Below are 24,443 nucleotides of genomic sequence, written 5' to 3' on the forward strand. Positions count from 1 at the left end.
GAAAAAGAGAGAGCGAGAGAACGAGTGAAAGAAAAAGAGAGAGAACGAGTGAAAGAGAGAGAGAGAGAGAAAAGGTTAGAGGCAGTACAAGAGAAAGCTGCCAAGTCACACACTAACTGCACTTACAGTGTTAAATGGACAAACACACACTTCAAACTCCCTCATCCTGGGCTGTGTTTCTGGCCAAATACCTCTGTGTGGAAACGACCTCTGAGGGATGTATAAAGGAGAATGGCCATAAGGTCAGTACAGCAACATGATAGTGGTTTAGTCCAGATGGTTTAGTTGGTTGGAGAGGAGTGTTGGTAGAATTCCTGCATGGACCACATACTGAATGTGTGTGCTAACTGCTAACTCCTAACTGATAACTAAGCTGCTTTAATTGAATCCATTTAGCGAAGGACAATGTCTGTGTTTTGGCCCATGTTGCCAATAAGAACCTTGTAACCTTGTAATTGTCTGCTTTAACAGCCCATTCTCTCCTACAGAGTGACACATCCAGCCTTGGGAGGCAGTAATAGTTAACAACAAATTCTCATTTACAGACTTGCCTAGTTAAATAAAGGTTTAATTTTTAAAAATGCTGTGTGAAGTGTGAACCTCCCCCAATGACAGTAAGAGTACACTTATCCCCTTCTCTGTGGCTCCACCATGTGGTAGGTTTGGCCTATTACAACTACCTTGATCTGGTGAGAAATTCTGTCTTGTGAGGTGAGAAACTGGCATCTGGAGTGTAGGTTCAACATGATTCAAGGTTATAGCCTTTAAACACGGACGACCGCTGCTTCTCTCTCTTTTTAAAACTCTTTTATAAAGTGGTGGGGAAATGATCAAATTTCCAGTTACCTAAAATATCCATAGGATATTTATGCAAATGGTTGCAGGTTCTTGTTGGCATTCAGGCAGTCAGTTTCAAATATGTATATAACAAGTTGGATGCTTCTCTACCCAAATAATTGGAACAGCATTTCTGTCATGTGCTTATATGCTTAAACTATTTCAATGTCTCCACTGCAAGATAAGACACCAATATTCAGCGTCTGAACTGACAGAGACTGGATTCAATACATACATAAATTATAAGTACCATGGAAACTACAGCTCCATTTGTGCTCTGCATATCAATAAGTAACTCGCATAGATAATTCACACAAAATCAAACTGATAATAACTTTCATTTTTTTCACCAAAACACCCCATTCGTATCCATGTCTAACACAAGTCACAAACAAATACGTGCACACAACAGACCTGCATTCAAATACTGAAATCTTTGAAATACTTTTGGTATTTGCATTAGCCTGACTTTTTCTATTGGTTTAATAACATGCAAACTCAATCAAGCCCTGATAAAGTATTTGAAATGATTTAAATTACAATATGAACCAAGGTCTGTATTATCCACACACATAAGCCCATCCCCTCCCAGCTCACCTGCTCTCGTTGTCCAGGAACACAGAGCCGCTGCTCTCAAAGAGGGACTCGCTGACGGGCGACAGACAGAAGGGTGAGGAGAAGGTGGTGTCTGAGTCCGAGCCCATGGTGCTGTCCCTGCTCACCTCGTCAGCCGACAGCTCACAGGACCCCTCGTCCCCCTCATCCGTCCCAGACTGGGACTGCTGTTGCTGGGGAGGAGGGGGCTCTATGCTGGCCTCCAGACCCAGGGCCCCTCCAATCCCAGTTCCGTTCCCAATCCTCTCCTCCTCCTCCCGGTCCTCCTCTTCCTCCTGGGCGGGAGGGTGTCGGGAGTGGGGCCTGCAGGTAGGGTTAACATTAGTGTCACTGTAAAATGGGTTTTCAGAGGATGAAATTCGACCAGATGGAAATTAAGCACCATCCTGAAACAGAGTTCACCTATATTACAAAAGTTCAGGCTCAGTTGTCAGGATACAAGCAGTTATCACAATCAAACCTGTTACCGCGATACAAGCAGTTATCACAATCAAACCTGTTACTGCGATACAAGCAGTTATCACAATCAAACCTGTTACCGCGATACAAGCAGTTATCACAATCAAACCTGTTACTGCGATACAAGCAGTTATCACAATCAAACCTGTTACCGCGATACAAGCAGTTATCACAATAAAACCTGTTACCGCGATACAAGCCGTTTTCACGATAACACCCGTTATTGCAATATCACCAGCTACAGAAGTCCATTACGTTCCCCTCCCCCCACTCTACCTGCGGGGCCTGCGCCGAGCGTTCCTGCGGACAGGTGAGCTCTCTGGGGTGATGTAACGCAGGGCCTCCTCGTCCTGTCTCTGGATGCGGGAGTTGGGAACCCAGGTTAGGATCAGAGTGGTTCCCAGGCTCTCATCCTTCTCCATGTGCACACACAGGTACCCTGAGGAGAGAAGGGAGTCATGAGAGAGATGGAGAAACATGGCCACAAACACACAGGAACACAGACAACACACACACACGAGAACACACACTCACCCTGATGAAATCATATCAGAGGATTGGAGACAGGTTGAGAAAGAAAGGACACACAAGAAAACACAAGCACCGAAGTCACCTGAGAAGATCACACTAAGAGAAAATGATCCCAGAACCAAGTCAGTTCTCCCCAGGACAAACCTTCTTCCCATGAACCAGAAGTCAGATAGATAGATATACCAAATCTGGAGTCAATCTGACTTCTGGTTCATGAGAAAAATATTTTGGCCTGAGAACTATAATAGATTAGACATCTATAACCTTAATAAGTTGATACACAAATATACTGTCCATAGCTAACATACCATACCATGATGGAAGAGGTGGCAAAGTAGTGGCATACTGTACATGGAATCATTACTAGGTATGACACAAAACAAGTGAGACAAAGAGGAAGTAACCTGAAAAGAAATAAGGAGATCTGACTCATGAACAAACAAGGAAATGCAGAGGTGAGAGACAATGAACCATACAGTCTCATATCTCTCAGGTGAGAGTTCATCTGTACATGGTGGAGAGAGAGACTATAGGACACACTGGGAAGAGAAGAACAGCAGAGGAATAGGTGAACGCTATAGTCATAGCTGGGGCCTGTTCAGGAGGATGTAATGTTACAGAATATTCAGATAGAAATGTATGGTGTAGAACAAATATGATTGTCAGGTAGAATAGGTAATCGTGTTAGTGCTATTCATTACATTTCTGTGATGTTCAGAATAGTTCAGCTCACTGAATACACCCCAGGGTTGTATGTACTAGGCACCAAATGCAAGAAAACGGACTGAAACAGGAAGGGACTGCCTGAACTTGTCCGATAAGAAATGCTTTTCTCCGTTGCAAAGACATCCGTTACGGTGTGCCCTAATGAATAGGACCCTTATGTAGGGGACTCTTAGACAGCTATATACACTGTACCTGGGTGGTGTTCGGGCAGGCCCGGGAGGGGCTCGGCAGGGTGCACACACACATTGTTCTTGGAGAAGATGATCTCCCCGTCCAAGCCGTTCCGCGAACCCGCCGACCCTGGGTTAAAGGTCAGGAGGTCCGAGGCCTTGGAGGAGGCGCGTCGCAAGAGCCGACCGAGAGACATCTACACCGACACAGGACTCTGCGCCCATCCTCTGGGGTGGGGGGAGGAGGAAAGGTGAGAGAGGGGGACAGGGATGGAGAGAGACAGAATCAGGTCAGAATGGAGGACATGGGGCACTAGTGTTTTACAGTATGACATTTACCTATTCAAATTAACAAATCATATATAGAGTGCCTTCGGAAAGTATTCAGACCCCTTGATTTTTTCTCCATTTTGTTACAGCCTTATTCTAAAATGTATTATTGTTTTTTCCCCTCATCTATACACAATACCCCATAATGACAAAGCAAAAACAGGTTTTTATAAATATTAGCCAATTTATTAAAAATAAAAACTGAAATATCACATTTATATATCCTTCATTTAACTTTTAGGATGTGCGTATGGTTGTGAATTGTTAAGATATTACTGCACTGTTGGAGCTAGAAACACAAGCATTTCGCTACACCCGCAATAACATCTGCTAAACATGTGTATGTGACAAATACAATTTGATTTACATAAGTATTCAGAACCTTTACTAAGTACTTTGTTGAAGCACCTTTGGCAGCGGTTAGAGCCTCGATTCTTCTTGGGTATGACGCTACAAGCTTGACACCTATATTTGGGGAGATTCTCCCATGCGTGGTTTTGGCTGTACGCTTAAGGTCGTTGTCCTGTTGGATGGTGAACCCTTGCCCCGGTTGGAGGTCCTGAGCAGGTTTTCATCAAGGATCTCTGTGTACTTTGCTCCGTTCATCTTTCCCTCGTTCCAAACTAGTCTCCCAGTCCCTGCCACTGAAAAACATCCCCACAGCATGATGCTGCCACCACCATGCTTCACCGTAGGGATGGTGCCAGGTTTCCTCCAGACGTGACGCTTGACATTCAGGCCAAAGAGTTCAATCTTGGTTTCATCAGACCAGAGAATTTAGATTTTTTTTGTATGAAAAGAAACAAATAGAGCTAAGCACAGGCAAGATCCTAGAGGAAAACCTGGTTCAGTCTGCTTTCCAACAGACACTGGGAGACAAATTACCTTTTCAGCAGGACAATATCCTAACACAAGGTCAAATATACAATGGAGTTGCTTACCAAGACGACATTGAAACATTCAGTGTGGCCTAGTTACAGTTTTGACTCAAATCTACTTCGAAATCTATGGCAAGGATTGAAAATGGCTGTCTAGAAATGATCAACAAACCAATTTGACAGAGCTTGAAGAATTTTTAAAAGAATAATGTGCAAATATTGTACAATCCAGGTGTGCAAAGCTCTTAAAATTTCCTAACATTTCTAAAAACATGTTCTCACATTGTCATTATTATTGTGTGTAGATGGGTGTGAAAAATATTATTTTATTCATTTTTAATTCAGGCTATAACAACATAAATCGAGGGCTGTGAATAGTTTCTGAAGGCAGTGACAGATATTTGTACTCAAGTTACACTGTGATGTTTGTATAGTATTAGTGTGTTCTTACCCCGACAAGACAACCCTGCCATGCAACAAAACCTCACAGTTAGTGTTTTCCTATGCCACGGCAACTATCTTGACTCACACACTTGGCTCTGTTAGTGTAGGTGTGTGTGTGTGCAAGTGTGTCCCCCACCTTGAATAAACACACACACAAACCTGGTCAATCATTCTATGTGAAATCCTAGTCTGTTATTAGGAGCTAACAGATGTCAGCATCTATGGCTATTCTCAACATGTCCCACAACTGTGCACTATGACTGCTCTCACATGCCAGACTCATAGCTTTCACAGTAGCTGATGAGAGACTACACTATGACTAGTCTCACGTGCCAGACTCACAGCTTTCACAGTGGCTGATGAAAGAGACTACACTAGGACTGGTCTCATGCCAGACTCATAGCTTTCACAGTGGCTGATGAGAGACTACACTAGGACTAGTCTCACGTGCCAGACTCACAGCGGCTGATGAAAGAGACTACACTATGACTAGTCTCACGTGCCAGACTCACAGCTTTCACAGTGGCTGATGAAAGAGACTACACTATGACTAGTCTCACGTGCCAGACTCACAGCTTTCACAGTGGCTGATGAAAGAGACTACACTATGACTAGTCTCACGTGCCAGACTCACAGCTTTCACAGTGGCTGATGAAAGAGACTACACTATGACTAGTCTCACGTGCCAGACTCACAGCTTTCACAGTGGCTGATGAAAGAGACTACACTAGGACTAGTCTCATGCCAGACTCACTAGCTTTCACAGTGGCTGATGAAAGAGACTACACTATGACTAGTCTCATGCCAGACTCATAGCTTTCACAGTGGCTGATGAGAGACTACACTAGGACTAGTCTCACGTGCCAGACTCACAGCTTTCACAGTGGCTGATGAAAGAGACTACACTAGGACTGGTCTCATGCCAGACTCATAGCTTTCACAGTGGCTGATGAAAGAGACTACACTAGGACTGTAAACAAAATCATTTTGCTGTTCACTCCAGTCAACCTTTCTGCTATGACTGGAATTGGCCACAAGCGCTACTGGCATATCAGTGTTAGTCCATACTGTGTAAGTTCCTCTGTGCGACCCTATGATAATGTAGCCTAGTTCCCTATCACTACAGTCTATGACATCGAACACATTCCCAGTGCCCCACTACTCCTGAATGTGTGGAATGTTCCCTCCTTTTCCTCTTCCTGAGAACCCTGAGTCATGACCTGTGACCCAAATGGCACCCTATCCCCTATATGGTGCACTACTTTAGTCCAGAGCCCTATGTGCCGAGGTAGAAAGTACTGTGCTACATAGAGAATAGAGTGCCATTTGGGAGGTAGCCATATTTACCTCCTCTGATTAACTCTATGCCGCACAACTTCCTGTTAACAGGGCTTCAGGGTGAAGTTTCCCCTCGGTAAAGATCTAGGATCAGCTTCCCCTCTCCCAATTCTAACAATTTGTGGGGGAAATGCAAAACTGACACAAGATCAGCATCTAGGGGTAACTTCACCCTACTGGCTTATCAGGACTCGGACAGGAAGTCTTCTACCCCGGAATCCGGGCAAGGCCAGTGAGTATGTACTGTAGCCTGGTCCCAGATATGTTTGTGCCGTCTTGCCAACTGCTATGGTCTTTGGACTGACAATGATCATAGGAGTTGGCAGGACAGCACAAACAGACCGGGTACCAGGCTAGGGAGAGTGAGTGAGGTACTCATTTGGCTGGGTAACACTTTACAATGATTAAGTTTCTCTCTTAGAACACTGCATGTCCACACTATTCTTCAGAACTACAACCATCCTAAAACCACTCTGACCATAGCGCTGAGCTGCTCACATGAACATTTGCATGGTAACTGCTGACAGAACAAAGCCAATCCATTGAATTCACTTGCAAATGAGCAGTAGTAAACCAGGCTGAACTCACTATACCAGGTGTTCAGTGTCAACTATACCCCCCTGGACCTTCCATCCATACCTCAGCAGATTAAAGCTACATTTCATAGTCCATTTTTCTCCTTCTGATCGCCCCAGACAACAGCTACCCCTAACCAGTTGATAGACAGTGGAGATCTCCACCAAAACAGGGAAGTTAGAGGTTATTTGGTGGTAAAACAACAGCTATAACCAGTTCTCTGTGTGTATCCATAGCCTGAGGTTATTCTGGTCAGTATGATAGCAGCAGGGCGAGAAGAGGTCAGATTGTGATATGATTCCATATTCAGCATATGACTAAGCAGGGAGCCTGACTGATATAGCACAATGCTCTCTCCTTCTTCCATGCTGTCATCACCTCAGTGTGTGTTCACACATTGCCTTGTCTCCTCCACTTTAGCCTCGGTCACCTCACACTGGTCCTACTGTAGCATTCCAACACTGGAGACAGCTTTCCAAAGAACGTGTTATTCTCCTGTGAGTGTGAAGTCTGCATTCGGTCATCATGTTTTCTGTAGCCATTAATCTAATTTAGTATGCATCTCCTTCTGCCTTGCTGTATGGAGTTGTTTTGTTCAGAAAAACTTCAAACAAAACGGTCCTAAGGATTTTCTGAGACAACTAAACGTTCCCCAACGAGATTACAGAGCGAGTGTATCAGTACAGTATCCCACTGTGTCCTGCCAGCCTCAATGACTATAAACGCAGAGGATTCCAGTGCCTCAGATCAGTGGGTCCAAGTTCACCTCCGGGCCACACTAACAAACCTGTCAGGCTGCTGACATTTGAATAGAGGAGGCTTCCATAATTAACTGCCTCTCCTGTTCATCTGGATCGTGACACCAAACCACTGCCTGAGGGGCAGCTAAGGGACTTTAAATAACCACATGGACTCTCAGTGAGTTGCAATCCCTCAGGCTGACTCACTTCCATGAGCAAAGAGTCAATAGACTATGTATCAGACACAGACAGAGCAATAAGTATTCTGTTTACATTAGACCTAGTAAAGTAGAGCTTGAATGGAAGTAGCCTAGGTGAGACAACTCAAATGGGAGCTGAAAATTGTTGGGTTAGCTCACCTTTCCAAATCATTCACAAAGCATAGGCCTATAATTTGATCCTGTTATAGCTATAAACTGATAGATATGAAGTCAATGAGATAGCCATATGGAAATTTTAGCTGTACAATAGCCTACGCGACATAGTAACGGAGGAGTATCCTCAAGAGTGGCGTCCCGTCCGTGATGACGAGCCTACATCAACTATTGACACATTGTACCAATGACAGGCAACATCCATTTGACAGGAGGATGGAGCAGCGGGATTCTCGCTGCCGCACCATTATTTTTCACGGGCCCGGTCCTTCTCCTGCCTCTCCGACATTGCTATCGGTTTGCCGGGCAGGGATTTTATCTGTAGTTAAGCCTACCATCACGAATACATATTTTAGTCTAGTTGGCTGGCCTATGTCCTCAAATTTCTCCCCATCACATGCAGTGCACATCCCGACCAACCCGCATAGTTCGCCAAAGGAATAGCCTAGCCTAGGAAATAAGGGGGTCGTGTAGGCTACAAACAGCATAACCTTATCATAATAAACGAGGTCGTTTGATTCTTTCTCGGTCATCGGTGTACACCTGTGCGAGCAGAGGACTTAATAAATAAATGCACACTCAAAAACACAGGCGATGCGGTCTTGCTTTCTCACCCTCTGTCCCACCCGAGACTACTGTCTTTGCCGCTTATCCATTCCGGAGCGATGTTTATGGTGGTTGTATCCGTGTAGTTTGAGGTCACGTCTTCGGTATTTTGTTACGCGGTGTGAGTGTTTGTATCCGTGCGGTCTTTCTCTACCGCACGCGGAGCTGCTATGTTTCTCTAACCCAACCCCCAAATTCCTCTGCTTCCGGGATGGCAGACTGGATAAAGGCTGCTTCTGTGAATGCACGGACCAGTCAACTATTAGGATCGCCTTACATTTGGAAGTATGTTTGTCTTATTAGCAAAAGCAAATGATCTTCAACACACCACAATGATATATCTAAGTAAGGCTAACCTTTTATCATAGTATGACGTTTTAGAGGTCAATGCCGAAAGCTTCACTGCAGTTGGCTGATCCCGAACTCACATGAGCATTATCAGGACCAGTGGAGCTGGAGTCGGAGCATCATGACGCGGATCTCAGATGTCCCGCTGGAACTCTTATATATGGCAGGTAAACCACTAGCAGCAAGGACAATAAGCAATCATTTAAACAATAAACAGCACATTTCAAAATGACTATTTCAAAACAAGGTATTTCGAGGGCAATGTTTTAAACAATAACAAAAAATAATTTAAAACATAAGCTAACATAACCATATTACAGGTATGATAGTTTGTACAATTCAGAATAGTTTACAATATGTAACTGTATTGAGCTTAACTGCACTGAGTTATAAGGAAGATGTTCCAGATGGGAAGACTATTTTTATTTAACTAGGCAAGTCAGTTAAGAACAAATTCTAATTTACAATGACGGCCTACCCCAGCCAAACCCGGACGACGCTGGGCTAATTGTGCCTTGCCCTATGGGACTCCCAATCATGTCCGGAAGTGATACAGCCTGGAATCGAACCATGGTCCGTAGTGATGCCTCTAGCATTGAGAAGCAGTGCCTTAGACCACCCTCGGGACTATGAAGTAGATTAAGAAAGAGATAATTGACTGCACATTCAAACACTGAGTGGTGACAGCTCACTAATAGGAGAACACGAGAAACAATGTTTAGCTTAGGAGAAACAAACCCAGAGCTATCAATTGCCTTTAATGGTAACAATGTGGCAATATCACTGGAAGTAATTTGATGAGACTTAACACACAGCCTACCATCATACTAGAAGAGTACAGAATGGCCATATTCTGGTCAATTTTAGATGTTCAATTAATACAAATAATTGTGTAGAGCCACTGCTGTCCTCCTCAGCACAAGCTTTATCAATTTATCAAATGTTATTTATAGAGAACATTTCTTACAGGTGATGCATTTCAAAAGTGCTTAACAAATTAAATAAAAGGTTAGAAATATTTAAAAAATATATTTATATATTCTTACAGACAAATTAAAATAGTAAAACAACAATACATTTCGGCCTAGTGTTCTAGAATGACCACAATTCTCAATTTCACACCACTGTCTCAGCATCTCACCTGAGACAATGTCATGTAATCACTCATCTGCAACAACAAGGAAATGGAGAGATATCTGATAGAGCTTTAACCCATACAGTTCACATAATTTTATTGAAAATATAGTTGAATATAAAAACATGATTTCCAAAAATTCTTCAGTGTAGTCTGTCCATTCAGAAACCCAGGAGTCTATTAGAGCAATGTCTTATCCAGGGTAGCAGTGATTGAGGGGAAACGTTGGGTGGAGGTTTTTGTCAGAGATGTGCTAGGTCAGGAGTTCCAGAACCACCTGAGAGGCTATCTACTGGGTCAGAGTCCACTGAGTCATACAGTTCATAAGGGTCACAAGGTCCACAGGACTTCAAACACCTCTGACATGGGCAGGGCCAGGCTGGTCACCGTCAGAACCTACAGACAGACACAGAAAGAAAGGATTATAAACAATATATCATATTATACTGTAGAATAGAATAGACATGTAGGCAAGCAGAATTAGACTGTTCGTTCTACTATTTCTTAATTCTGAACTCTATAGAGGTAACTCAGACAGCTACAGCTCACCTTGGTGTCAGTCTGATAAGAGAAATCCCACACTTTCTTTCCATTGGCCCATACATAGCGGGGTGGGGAAGGCACCCCGAACACTCGCAGCCCTCCCAGCACCAGCCCGTCCAGCGCCCCGTTCTGACTCAGGGGGTCACTCATCACCTGGGACTGGATCAAATGAAAACCTTATTGATCCCCACTGGCAAACACACACATGTATAGTACCAGTATACATTAGACATTAACAGTTAGGTCTACTGTTCACAGGATGGCAGGGAAAGATTGTGTCTTCTATCTTGATTGGATTGGACCTGGATCTCAATCTTGAGAGCATTGCTAGAAACATACTGTACTGCAGAAACATCCAAATCACCCTAGATAATTCTCTGATCTCCATCCTCTTTAAAGTCCAATTAGGGCCCTACGTTTTTCCTACCCAGATGTCATGAAATACCTTGAAGTAGGACAGACAAAAGGTTTGATGGTCCGCACTCAAAAAGATGTGACATAAAGCTTACTTCCTTTTCTTCACTGCATCAGGGATAGCCTTGAAGTGGGCTATAACTTGGGCCCAGAGTTTTCCTTGGTCAGGTCATGTGATCAGGAAAAACTCAGGACCCTATGTGACCTCTACATCTCCTACCTGTCCAGCGATGAAGATAACATAGGAGTAGTCTCCTCTCTGGAAGGTGTCCAGACTGTCCCCGTCGTCCCAGAACAGGTCACCCCAGGCCCAGCCCCCAGCAGACAGCGCCACCGTCAGGAGGAAAGGGTTACTGCGAGAAGCTGAGGTAGTCAGGCCTGGCTCCTGTATCTCAGTTAGAGGGGGTTTGAGGGGATTTGTCATTGAAATATATAATATAATTACTGATTAAGACAGGCAACAGGTTTTACACAAACTCATACAAGCTTCAAAACAACATTGTCAGATTAGTACACAGAGAGTATTTCATTTGAGGTTTTATCACATAGTTTCACAAAGGAATTTTGGGTCTCTTGTTCTATGACAAATAACTTTCATTGATTTCATGATATAAGAGTTTGGCAGCTCATTCATCTCCTCCACCATCAGTATGTAACACCCACAATATGGGCCTAAGATGAAGCTTTGTCGCACAATGAAACAACAGACAACCAAATTCTATTGTGTACAGAGAACACACACCTGCTGTGGGATGATGTGTCCCTCTCTCACATGGACATTGATGGTGTCCAGAGGGGCTGGGAGGAGCAGGTACTGACCCTTACTGTAGAACGGCTGGCCCTAGTGAGGAAGGGATGAAAGAGGTGACCACTGAAATATGGTTCTAGTATACACAGTACACCCATATTACACATCTTTGCCTGGTCCTAAAGTAAGCCTACAAGACCCTAAGAAAGGCTCACACAGATGAATTTTTATCAATCTGTGTGACGACAGAAAATATGGTCTTGGTCTCCTAGGAATCCCTTTAATCAGTTGCGAACTAATTGCAGTGACATTATGAAAGGCCTATAGAAATACACTGAGTGTACAAAACATTAGGATCACCTGCTCTTTCCATGCCATGGACTGATCCAGGTGATCTCTTGATGTCACTTGTTAAATCCACTTCAATCAGTGTAGATGAAGGGGAGGAGAAGTGAAATAAGGATTTTTAAACCTTGAGACAATTGAGACATGGATTGTGTAATGTGTGCCATTCAGGGGGGGGGGCTCCAACTCAATATTAGGAAGGTGTTCATAATGTTTTGTACGCTCAGTGTATAACTGTATTGAATCTAGGAGCTGTTTACATTGTGCAGACTGTACCAAGTCCCCGGGGGGAGGTAGGCAGCCAGCTCCACTGCCCCCTGCTCTAACACTGGGCTGACGAGCAGAGAACTCCCCCACAGGAACTGTCTGTCTATGGTCTGGCAGTTAGGGTCCGAGGGGAACCTGGGAGAGATGGACAGAGAGGGAGGGCCAGAGAACAGTATCAACACAGTAAATAAGATGTGTTACAATAGTATCCAAATGTTGAAGAGAGAGAGAAGGGAAGATTGGACAATGGCAACTGAAGAAGAGGAGTAGAGGGACGTACTGGAGGAAGAGAGGCGTGGCCACAGTGTCTGCGGAGGTGTGTGCGTGGTAGAAGAGTGTGTAGAGGAACGGCAGGAGAGAGTAACGTAACATCACCGCGCTACGCATGGCTGTCTGGGCCTCCTGACCAAACACATAGGGCTCCTGGGGCTACACACAGAGCTAGAGTTACCTCAATTCATAATACATGGGACTGATGGACTGTTACATAGACACAGTGAAAAGACAGGTCAGCCACCATGGTAAATAGGAAAACATTGTAACTTGGTTACATAGAGACAGTGAAAAGACACTAGCAGGTCAGCCACCATGGTAAATAGGAAAACATTGTAACTTGGTTACATAGACACAGTGAAAAGATACTAGCAGGTCAGCCACCATGGTAAATAGGAAAACATTGTAACTTGGTTACATAGAGACAGTGAAAAGATATTAGCAGGTCAGGAAAAGATTGTGGTAAATTCCTATCCAACCGAGTTAACTGTAAAGACCATAAATCCACCCACCCACCCACACACACCCCCACACCCACACACACCCACAGCATTGGGCTTGTCGTTGTGGTTCCTCATGAAGGGGTAGAAGGCTCCAAGCTGGGTCCAGCGTACACACAGCTCCTCTGTGGTGTCCCCCCCGAACCCACACACATCCGCCCCCACCAGGGGCACCCCGAACAGGCCAAACAGCAGCACCGCTGGGGGGGTGGAGGGACAGATGGATATCGAACATATTAATTCCCTTTATTCATTACTACTGTATTCATTATTTAACTTTGATGTCAGGCAGTCAGAGGCATCTCTCTGTAATTGCTAGCTACATAGTATCAAATAAATAGTAGGTGGTTCCATTACAAGTCTGGGCATTTTTCTATTCAAACCCCTCATTCAAATCCATGGATAACTACCACTGAAAAGACTAACTCTGTCTAGGCACTCTTACAACTAAAGACAATAGAGACAAACTGCTGAGTAAGAGCACACTGCAACATGTACTGTCTGGATGGTGCATCGGTACCATTAGTACTCTGATGGCTAAAACACACAGGGCTTGTGAATGGCTTTGGGAATCTTGTTGAGAATAGGAATGGCTTGGAACGGAGATGAGAATGTTGGGGATGTCTTTCCCCTCACCAGGGATGGAGTATCTGAGCTGCTCCCAGTCGCTCCTCACGTCTCCCGTCCAGACTCCGGAGAAACGGCCAATGCCAGGGAAGGAGGAGCGGGACAGCACGAAGGGTCGCGACCCCCGGACCTTCACCAGGGCACTGAGAGGGTCAAAGGCTATAACTGATCTTCCAACTACAGTTACAAATATGTAATGTAGACAAGATAAATAAAATCAGCTTCATTCAAACAAGCAGAAGTAAAAGTGCCAACAGTCTCAGGATAAGTACGCACTGATCCCTGTGGTGCTGTGTCTGACCTGTGGGTGGCGCTAGCCTCCGTCAGCCCATAGAGGTTATGCAGGTTGTAGTGAGTGGACAGGTTCTGCTGAGCTGACATGCAGAGTGTACCAGTGTTCAGCTGTCCTCCAATCACCGCTGTATGAGAGTATGGAGACAGAATGGAAATGAATGAATGAATTCACTAAATTCCTCTATAGATTTTAAATAGACAGGAAACTACTCAGCTGCAGCACACTCACGTGGACTGTAGGGGGGGCTATCCAAATCACTGTCAGGACACCCCTCCACAGAGCCCTGCACAAAACTGGCTGGTTCATTCATATCCTGAGAACAGAGGGACAAGAGAAAGAGTATGCTGGATGCTGAGTAGCATTGACACAGCCTGGATGATGCAAGCTTGTTAGTGCAAATATACAATAGAATATAGAATACAATACAATAGAATAGGGGATGATTTCAGCCCTCTACAAGACATTCTATCTGAGACACACTCACAAGCCACAGGCCATCTAGTGGGACTCTGGAGTGGAACTCCCGAATGCAGTCCTCCCACCAGCTCTGTGTCTCTGGGTTGGTGAAGTCAGGGAAAGCTGTCGGACCAGGCCACACCTGGACACAGAGGAAGACGAGTGAGGAACCGAACATGCATACCTTTCCACACAACACACACACCTGCACACACACACACACCTTCAAGAGGGGGTTTTGTTTAGTGTAACCTTGGCTTTTCAGAGGACACATTACTTGAATACACAATGGACATACACAATGTTATCAAGCAGATAAAAAATATGTTCTTTCCAAACTATTCACAGTATATGTAGCCCAGTTTACAGTGGGTCTCCAGATAGAGAAGTGAGCGTTTTAGGTCTGACCTTCCCTATGAGTGTCTGTCCTGTAGAGTTCCTGATGAAGACCCCTCTCCGCTGACCCTCATCAAAGGGTGGGTAAGTACCAGGGGGGCTGGTGCTGCTGATCCCAGGGTCCTGGGAAAGAGAACAAACAGGAAAGATGCCTCTAAAATAAATGACAGTAATGCTTTTGCTGCCATCTTGTGGATTGAGAAGGAAAGTTTCCTTGACTTGTACCTTCCAATACTGCACTTTTAACAATTTAATCACAACGCAGACTGTAATTTAGAATCAAAAATGACATTGAACCACTATTTCAAGCTAATATGAGTTATTAGTGTGCCTATGTGTCCCACATGTTGTGAGGGTTGAGGCCTCTCTCTTACCAGGATGAGAATGTACTTCATGCCCTTCTGATGGAACTCCTTCACCATGTCTGGCAGGTCCACAAAGCGCTGGGGGTCAAAGGTGAACACCCGCCGCTTGTCTGCGTAATCCAGGTCATTCCACTGCACGTCCTGACCAAAAACAAAAGCAGTTGAACTAAAGAATGCAGTGAGTGTTTTCCATGAGTTGTGAACCCTCAGTGGAATGATAATACTGTACTTGAGAACGCAAACATCCAATTAGCATTAGCATGGAGAAAACCCATTGTAGCATGATAATACTATAATGAGTTTTCTCCATGCTAATCTGCTAATCCAATGTTGATGCTCATTCAACGTTAGCATTACTCAATAGTTGTCAACCCAAGTGATAATGTAGTACAATATAATTTTTTTCTCCAGCATCTTTACCAGGGGGAAGTTGGCGTTGTGCATGCGTCGCACCACCTCTCGGGTTGCGTTAGTGGACCGGTAACCCCAGCGACACAGGTGGAACCCCAGTGACCAATAAGGAGGCATCATAGGGTACCCTGGGGGAGGCAGACGGGGTAAACATTAGCTATGACGGAAGATTCACAAAAGGTGAGAGCAAACCAACCTGCTCAAATTGGACTTACGTAGCAAAATTTGAATTTTTTTAAATGTATTTTTACATTGGATAAAAGTAGAGACTCACAGCTATGGTAGATCATACACTGCATGTTTGAGGAACAATGGGAAAGACATTCTGCTTTGAAAGTTCATAAACTTGTGAACTCACTTTTGAGAAAATGGCCTTTGAATATTTTGGTACCTACTGGAGCTATGATACCTATGATTTGGTACCTCCTGGAGCTATTGATACCTATGATTTGGTACCTGCTGGAGCTATGATACCTATGATTTGGTACCTGCTGGAGCTATGATACCTATGATTTGGTACCTACTGGAGCTATGATACCTATGATTTGGTACCTACTGGAGCTATGATACCTACTGGAGCTATGATACCTATGATTTGGTACCTACTGGAGCTATGATACCTATGATTTGGTACCTCCTGGAGCTATGATACCTATGATTTGTTACCTACTGGAGCTATGATACCTATGATTTGGTACCTACTGGAGCTATGATACCTATGATTTGGTACCTACTGGAGCTATGATACCTATGATTTGGTACCTACTGGAGCTATGATACCTATGATTTGGTACCTACTGGAGCTATGATACCTATGATTTGGTACCTACTGGAGCTATGATACCTATCATTTGGTACCTACTGGAGCTATGATACCTAACATTTGGTACCTACTGGAGAGCTCTTTGTTTACACCCATTCAGCATTGTTCACACCCTCTTAAGCCTTAGCCCCACCCATCTCTTTAAGGAAAGATTCAGATTTAAAGTGGTAAAAGTAGTAGTCTACAATAATGAAAAGTTCCAGGTAAACAGAAAGTGTCCAGAAAAAAAATATTTTAAAATATTGTTTTGACTCCTACCCAGACACACTTAATTGATGGGTCATGTGAAAGAAATGCTATAACCCTAGCCACATTTTGCCAAGTGAATGGGTCTCTATAGAAGGTGTAAACGGCACAGCCAAATGGTTACCTGCATAGTAGCAATATCAGAAAGTGTCAAAATAAATATAATATACAGTATGTACAAGAACAATATCAATAACAATATCAGTGATAGATGAGGAAGTTATACACATACAACCAGGGGTAAAGTGGCTGAGCAGCAGGATAAATAAATTATAATAGTAGCAGGAGAGAGTCATTTGAATAGAGGCACTGATAGTGCTGATGGTCTGTCTGAACCACACATGAACAAGGGAATCTATATTTATTTGGAGAGCCTGTTTCTGTCCTGCCCTTGACTTTGGTGCAGGGCATGTGATGTCCATAGCCTCTTCGTCAACAAAAATCCCTGATCTTCTCAAAAACATATGTTTGTCTAGCTGTGTCCAGGTGGTGCTTGTACAGGCAGACCATCCATGGGAAGAAGGATGTCAGCATTGCGCAGCAGCAGAATCTGAATGCTCCTTGGCGACAACAACACCAGACTCCAGAGCATTGAAGCTGTAAAACAGGAAATAACCCAAAAAATATAGAAGACATCAATTCACCTCCCAAGTTTAGATAAGAAGAATAACCTCATACAATGCAATGAAAATGATATTCACCTGAAGTGCTGGTACCGCTTGAACTGTGGCAGCGACCTGAAGTACGGAGTCAGGTGTTGTTACCAGCCATAGCTTTCCACCAGCACCGTACCATCCTCCAGTCCAACCAGCTGTGGTATGTTGACTCCTGTCACAGTGCTGTCCTTCACAACACCAGCAATCTCAGACAAATGTTCACTCTGGTCTTCCTGAAGCGCTGTTTGATGAGGTTGAAGCACCAGTCGTGGGCAAACTTGGTGTGGCCTGTGATCAGGAAGTGAAGGTCCAGAGTGTGGTGGAGCTTGTGTATGGTCCACCAGGCACACTACCAGAACACAAATTTGTTCTTGTTTCGGCCACTGCAGTTTTCACAATTCAGGTCCACACTCCGTAGTTGGTGAAGAAATGGTGCATGTAGTTGAAGAAATGGTGCATGTAGTTGAAGAAATGGTGCATGTAGTTGAAGAAATGGTGCATGTAGTTGATGACCGCGCTGCTGCCTTTGCTGGATGACATGCTTTCAATCAAGTAGTTGACTTGTTGTGGTATTACTTCACAGCAGACACCAAACAAGCCACACCATATTATGGTGGATAAGACCTATATGGTGGATGGTGCCTATATGGTGGATAATACCTATATGGTGGGTGGTGCCTATATGGTGGAAGGTGCCTATATGGTGGATAATACCTATATGGTGGATGGTGCCTATATGGTGGGTGGTGCCAGCATGGTGGGTGGTGCCTATATGGTGGATAATACCTATATGGTGGATGGTGCCTATATGGTGGATAATACCTTTATGATGGATGGTGCCTATATGGTGGATGGTGCCTATATGGTGGATAATACCTATAGGTGGATGGTGCCTATATGGTGGACGGTGCCTATATGGTGGATAATACCTATATGGTGGATGGTGCCTATATGGTGGATAATACCTATATGGTGGATAAGACCTATATGGTGGATGGTGCCTATATGGTGGATAATACCTATATGGTGGATGGTGCCTATATGGTGGATGGTGCCTATATGGTGGATAATACCTATATGGTGGATGGTGCCTATATGGTGGATGGTGCCTATATGGTGGATGGTGCCTATATGGTGGTGGATGGTGGTGCCTACCTATGTGGTGGATGGTGCCTTATGGTGGATAATACCTTTATGATGGATGGTGCCTATATGGTGGATGGTGCCTATATGGTGGATAATACCTATATGGTGGATGGTGCCTATATGGTGGATAATACCTATAGGTGGATGGTGCCTATATGGTGGACGGTGCCTATATGGTGGATAATACCTATATGGTGGATGGTGCCTATATGGTGGATAATACCTATATGGTGGATGGTGCCTAATGGTGGAAAATGTATTTGCTTTCACCAGTCTAGTTCTTTCACATAAGTGAAAGGAGATGAAGGAAAGGAGATGAGGCAGCAAGTTTAGACTACTAGGACATTGGGACACAGACAGCCACTATCTTTTCCCTAACTATTACCCAAAGGAATTAGTTGTGACCCACCAATGGCCCGACCCACCATAGCAACATTGGGATATGAGACAAGAAAAGGATATTCAGTAACAGGAAGTTACAGCTAAAGGTCATATATAGCCATACCTATAACCTGTAGGTACTGTCTGACAACACTCTGAGGGTCAGGGCCCAGGAAGATGTACAGGTCCAGGATTCCTCCCACAGTCACCCAGGTCAGAGCAGGGCTAGGCTGCAGCACCACCTCTACAGAGAGAATGAGGTCAAACTCAGCTCCATCATGTAAATCTGTATCTTGATACAGTTGAAGTACTGTGCCATCCGAACACAACAAAATTCTGTCCAGATCTGCTAAGTAGCATGATACATTACAAACTCTACTAGCTCAAACCAAAGCTTTCCTATTAGAACAAAACATTTCTGCTTAAGGATATGGTACATGGAGCAACATGCTTTCTTACCCATGGCATTACTGTTGAGCAGGAAGACCCCGTGAGCCTGTCCATCCCCCTCCTGCACCATGTAGAACGGATGGGAGCCATAAAGGTTGGCATCGCCCTGCATGGTGGACAAAGAAGACACATCTGACTTACCACTCCTGACCATGATTTAAAAAGGAAACAAATTAATGATAATGATGACGATAATGATAATGACATCAGACTCACGTGGGGCGCCATGTCCCTGTTCCAAAGGGTAAGGGAGGTCCAATTAAGGTCCAAGCTGAGGGGGGTGTAGTGTTCCCCCAGCCCAGACACCAGTGAGGAGGCCAGGGAGGTGGACAGCTGCAGGTACTGGTCAGCATACAGCAGCGGGGCCACTGTGGTGTTCACACTGACAGACAGAAGACAGAGGTGTCATGATTATGACCGTTGTAAGTCAGGACAGAGAGCATCTTAAGTCATGCTTATGGCAACTATAAGTAGGGACAGGGGCACCTTATGTCATGCTTATGACTGCTACAAGTAGAAACACAGCGATATAAATCAAATGAAATTGTATTGGTCACATACACATATATAGCAGGAGTTATTGCGGGTGTAGCAAAATGCTTGTGTTTCTAGCTCCAACAGTGCAGTAGTATCTGCAAGCCAATTTACCCTTTGGGATCTATAAATCCTAACTGATCTTATGTGTTAGTCCTATGACATGGTTACAACAGTTTTATGTCAGGTTTATAAGATCTGATCAATGAACCAGTGCCAGACATATTAGACATAAAGAACAACTGACAATGAATACTCACAGGACACGGCCGTTGGATTTTCGGCGCACTATGAACCCAAAAGGGTCGGGTTGAAACTCAGTGACATATTGGTGGTCCTGGGTGTCAGTGTTACCCCTGGACTGGGCAGTGGATAAAGGAACTTCATATCGCCGGGACGACGGATCCTTCAACTGTCAGGAGAAGAAACGTGTTATGATTCTTAAACAATAATGTGGTCTGAGGAGAATGATTCTCGTGATGAGCGATTGGTTATAATAAAAGTCATGAAAAAGTAAAGAGAAAACATTTAGCAAATACTGTACGCCCTTTTCAGAGGCAACACTTTTAAAAGCAATGTTATAGAGAAAGACAATGGCAACCAAACCCTGTATCTCTGCAGTAAATATACGAGTGGTTTTCAGCCACAGAGACTCACCGTGAGGTGCAGTCGGCCTTCTGTCTCATCCAGGATCTCCAACCGGAGCTTAGAGATATCCCGGGGTAGGTAGGAGGGAGTGGGCCTCGTAAGGGTGGCAGCCTGGCCCCTGGAAGTGGGGGTGAGGGGCCCCATCTTGTAGCCGCTGTATGACGGGGGGTAGAAGCACCAGGGGGGTCCTCCAGAGAGGCCTTGAGGTAGGGGGGCATAGCAGCACCCTCTCCCCTGACACTCTGTCTGGCTCAGAACTCGGTCCCGGGCGCAGTCAAAGCGGCTCTCCAGGGTCACCCTACTACACTCTGCCTCTCTGGGACCACTGGAGATGGCTGGATGGGGGAATTCCCACAGCAATCTGTGGCTGGGGGCTGGATGGGAGCCTTCCCACAGCAATCTGTGGCTGGGGGCTGGATGGGAGCTACCCCTCTGGAGGTTCACTATCTCCCTCTCACCGGCCTGTTTTGTTGCTGGATCTTCCTCTAAACCAGGTCTTACTGATAGGTGTATTGGTGTCTCATCTGGTTGTTGTTTGCTAGTTAACTTTATCAGTGACAACTTTTGGTCAGACAGGTAGCTAAGGTGTAAACAAGTTATCAAGGCCAGGGTGAGCAGGGCTGAGAGAGACAGGACAGACAGACAACTAGACAAACTCATGTCCTGTGTCGAGTTGGGACATCTGGGAGTTGTTAGGGAAAAACGGTCTCCAAATGCTTACAAGCCCGTATGTCAGTGTAGAAGTCTGAAAAAAGGAAAATGATATGAAACGGTCGCCGTGAAATGATATGAAATTGGCAACTATGGACTTACTACAACAAATTGTGGACCTACCACTTACTATAGATGTTATTTGTCAGCTGACAGACGTAACGTTACACAGTCTACACATATTAACAAGGAAGTGTGCAAGCAAGCTAGAACAAACTGTAGCTAGATTTGTATGCCTAGTGCATACATAGCTAAATGTTAGCAAGGGATATTATAAAGCGGGTGAAAATTAGGAGATGAAAAGTATGCATTTTCCCCAAGACTTACTCTAGGGCAGGCCACACAAGCGTGGAGGTCCACAAGCGTCCATGTAGGTCCTCGCACATGGAAAGTTGTTGTTGAACTGGACTGAGCAATTTCGACGGCATGCCGCTAGGGACAAACTGGGCGCTGCCTATTGGGCTACCACACAGTGGAAGTAACCTATACTTCGATTATTTGAGTGCATCTATCTAATGCAAAACGTCTTGTGTTGTATAACTACCAATACAAACATTATCCATTATGCTCCTGTGTTAATTGTAATAAATGTGAAGTGAACCCGTTTCCAATTACTGGGACTTAGAGAATATTGAGGATATTGAGGCATCATGTGAACCACTAGTTTTGAGTGATTAGATTTCACGAAGCAGGCTCGCATATTAGCACTTCATAATGAATTAGTAGCTACAGTACAGACATCATGTTGACTTTTCCACATTTTGTTATGTTACAGCCTTATTCTAAAGTTGATTAAATCGTTTTTTCCCCCTCATCAATATACACATAATACCCCATAGTGACAAAGCAAAAACAGGTTGTTTTATTTTTAGCCACATTTTTACAAATAAAAACTAAATATCACATTTCCATAAGTATTCAGACCCTTTACTCAGTACTTTGTTTGAAGCCCCTTAGCCAGCGATCACAGCCTCAAGTCTTCTTGGGTATGACGCTGCAAGCTTGGCACACCGGTATTTGGGGAGTTTCTCCCATTCTCTGCAGATCCTCTAAAGCTCTGTCAGGTTGGATGGGGGGCGTCGCTGCACAGCTATTTTCAGGTCTCTCCAGAGATGTTCGATTGGGTAAAAGTCCGGGTTCTGGCCGGGCCACTCAAGGACATTCAGAGACTTGTCCTGAAGCCATTCCTGCGTTGTCTTGGCTGTGTGCTCAGGGTTGTTGTCCTGTTGGAAGGTGAACCGTTGCCCCAGTCTGAGGTCCTGAGCGTTCTGGAGCAGGTTTTCATCAAGGATCTCTGTATCCTTTGTTCCGTTCATCTCCAGCATCCAGTATTTATGCTGCAGTAGTTTATGTGTCGGGGGGCTAGGGTCAGTCTGTTATATCTGGAGCATTTCTCTTGTCTTATCCAGTGTCCTGTGTGAATTTAAGTATGTTCTCTCTAATTCTCTCACTCTTTCTCTCTTTTTTTTTTTCTTTCTTTCCTTCTTTCCTTCTTTCCTTCTTTCCTTCTTTCTTTCTTTCTTTCTTTCTTTCTCTCTCTCGGAGGACCTGAGACCTAGGACCATGCCTCAGAACTATCTGGCGTGATGACTCGTTGCTGTCCCCAGTCCACCTGGCCGTGCTGCTGCTCCAGTTTCAACTGTTCTGCCTGCAGCTATGGAACTCTGATGTTACGGTTTTCTAGGTGTGAAGGAGAGTCGGACCAAAATGCAGCGTGTATATTGCGATCCATAATTTAATAAACAAACGTAACACGAATCTAAATACAAACACTACAAAAACAATAAACGTAATGAAAACCGAAACAGCCTATACTTGTGTAACCTAACACATAGGCAGGAACAAGGACACTAAGGACAATCACCCAACAAACTCAAAGAATATGGCTGCCTAAATATGGTTCCCAATCAGAGACAACGATAAACACCTGCCTCTGATTGTGAACCACTCCAGACAGCCATAGACTTTGCTAGATCACCCCACTAGCTACAATCCCAATATATACACACCAAAACCACAAGACAAAACACACCACAATACAAAAACCCCATGCCACACCCTGGCCTGACCCAATACATGAAGAAAAACACAAAATACTTAGACCAGGGCGTGACAGAACCCCCCCCCCTAAGGTGCGGACTCCCGAACGCACCTCAAAACAATAGGGAGGGGCCGGGTGGTCGTCTGTCCATGGTGGCGGCTCCGGCGCGGGACGTGGAACCACTCAGTCAATGTCTTAGTCCCCTCTCCTCGCGTCCCTGGATAGTCCACCCTCGCCGCCGACCATGGCCTAGTAGTCCTCACCCAGAAACCCACTGGACTGAGGAGCAGATCGAGACTGAAGGACAGCTCGGGACTGAGGCAGCTCGGGACTGAGGGGAAGCTCGGGAGTGAGAGAAAGCTCGGGAGTGAGAGAAAGCTCGGGAGTGAGAGAAAGCTCGGGAGTGAGAGAAAGCTCGGGAGTGAGAGAAAGCTCAGGAGTGAGAGGAAGCTCAGGCAGGTAGATAGATCTACCAGATCCTGGCTGGCTGGTGGTTTCAGCAGATCCTGGCTGACTGGCAGATCCTGGCTGACTGGCAGATCCTGGCTGACTGGCGGATCCTGGCCGACTGGCGGATCCTGGCCGACTGGCGGATCCTGGCCGACTGGCAAATCCTGGCCGACTGGCAGATCCTGGCCGACTGGCAGATCCTGGCCGACTGGCAGTTCTGGCAGATCCCGGCTGACTGGCGAATCTGGAAGAGTCTGGTTGACTGGCAGATCTGGAAGAGTCTGGTTGACTGGCAGATCTGGAAGAGTCTGGTTGACTGGCAGATCTGGAAGAGTCTGGCTGACTGGCAGATCTGGAAGAGTCTGGCCGACTGGCGGATCCTGGCAGACTGAAAGATCTGGCTGCTCCATGCTGACTGGCGGCTCTGGCTGCTCCACGCTGACTGGCGGCTCTGGCTGCTCCATGTAGGCTGACAGCTCTGGCGGCTTCTTACAGACTGGCAGCTCTGGCGGCTCCGTGCAGACTGGCAGCTCCTTGCAGACTGGCAGCTCCTTGCAGACTGGCAGCTCCTTGCAGACTGACAGCTCCTTGCAGACTGACAGCTCCTTGC

At 45.1% G+C, this 24,443-nt stretch overlaps 2 protein-coding genes across 7 annotated transcripts in view; both read right to left on the bottom strand.

Moving 5' to 3' along the window:
* tbc1d16 (TBC1 domain family, member 16) overlaps positions 1-8,994 on the bottom strand; it is a 28,191-nt gene extending 19,197 nt beyond the window's left edge. The window contains exons 1-4 of one of the 3 annotated variants that reach the window (XM_042319236.1): positions 8,633-8,994; positions 3,361-3,566; positions 2,188-2,350; positions 1,435-1,755 (exon numbers count right to left, since the gene is read on the bottom strand). In XM_042319236.1, the coding sequence (XP_042175170.1) occupies positions 1,435-1,755; positions 2,188-2,350; positions 3,361-3,535 (659 nt within the window). In that variant the 5' untranslated portion in view covers positions 3,536-3,566; positions 8,633-8,994. Of the gene's footprint in view, positions 1-1,434; positions 1,756-2,187; positions 2,351-3,360; positions 3,567-4,997; positions 5,018-7,282; positions 7,557-8,632 lie in introns of those variants that run through there. The other 2 variants (XM_042319237.1, XM_042319238.1) reach the window with 2 other exon arrangements.
* Positions 8,995-9,695: 701 nt separating this feature from the next.
* gaa (alpha glucosidase) lies at positions 9,696-21,816 on the bottom strand. 4 transcript variants are annotated; one of them, XM_042319233.1, is made up of 20 exons: positions 21,670-21,812; positions 20,641-21,376; positions 20,244-20,395; positions 19,666-19,831; positions 19,459-19,555; positions 19,124-19,243; positions 15,757-15,875; positions 15,346-15,477; positions 14,984-15,094; positions 14,604-14,717; positions 14,348-14,432; positions 14,126-14,243; positions 13,834-13,967; positions 13,246-13,397; positions 12,705-12,853; positions 12,418-12,559; positions 11,807-11,905; positions 11,285-11,455; positions 10,657-10,809; positions 9,696-10,503 (listed from the first exon to the last, which is right to left on the bottom strand). In XM_042319233.1, exons 2-20 carry the CDS (start codon positions 21,289-21,291, stop codon positions 10,438-10,440), a joined length of 2,931 nt encoding a protein of 976 aa, XP_042175167.1. In that variant the 5' UTR covers positions 21,292-21,376; positions 21,670-21,812; the 3' UTR covers positions 9,696-10,437. The 4 variants fall into 4 exon arrangements, with proteins under 4 accessions (XP_042175167.1, XP_024289602.2, XP_042175168.1 ...); XM_024433834.2 differs by having other exon boundaries at positions 11,285-11,449; positions 21,670-21,809; XM_042319234.1 differs by lacking the exons at positions 9,696-10,503; positions 10,657-10,809 and having other exon boundaries at positions 11,308-11,449; positions 12,434-12,559; positions 21,670-21,816.
* Positions 21,817-24,443: the final 2,627 nt, after the last annotated feature.

This window comes from Oncorhynchus tshawytscha, unplaced genomic scaffold (genome assembly GCF_018296145.1).
Source record: "Oncorhynchus tshawytscha isolate Ot180627B unplaced genomic scaffold, Otsh_v2.0 Un_scaffold_1341_pilon_pilon, whole genome shotgun sequence".
Classification (NCBI taxonomy): Eukaryota; Metazoa; Chordata; class Actinopteri; order Salmoniformes; family Salmonidae; genus Oncorhynchus; species Oncorhynchus tshawytscha.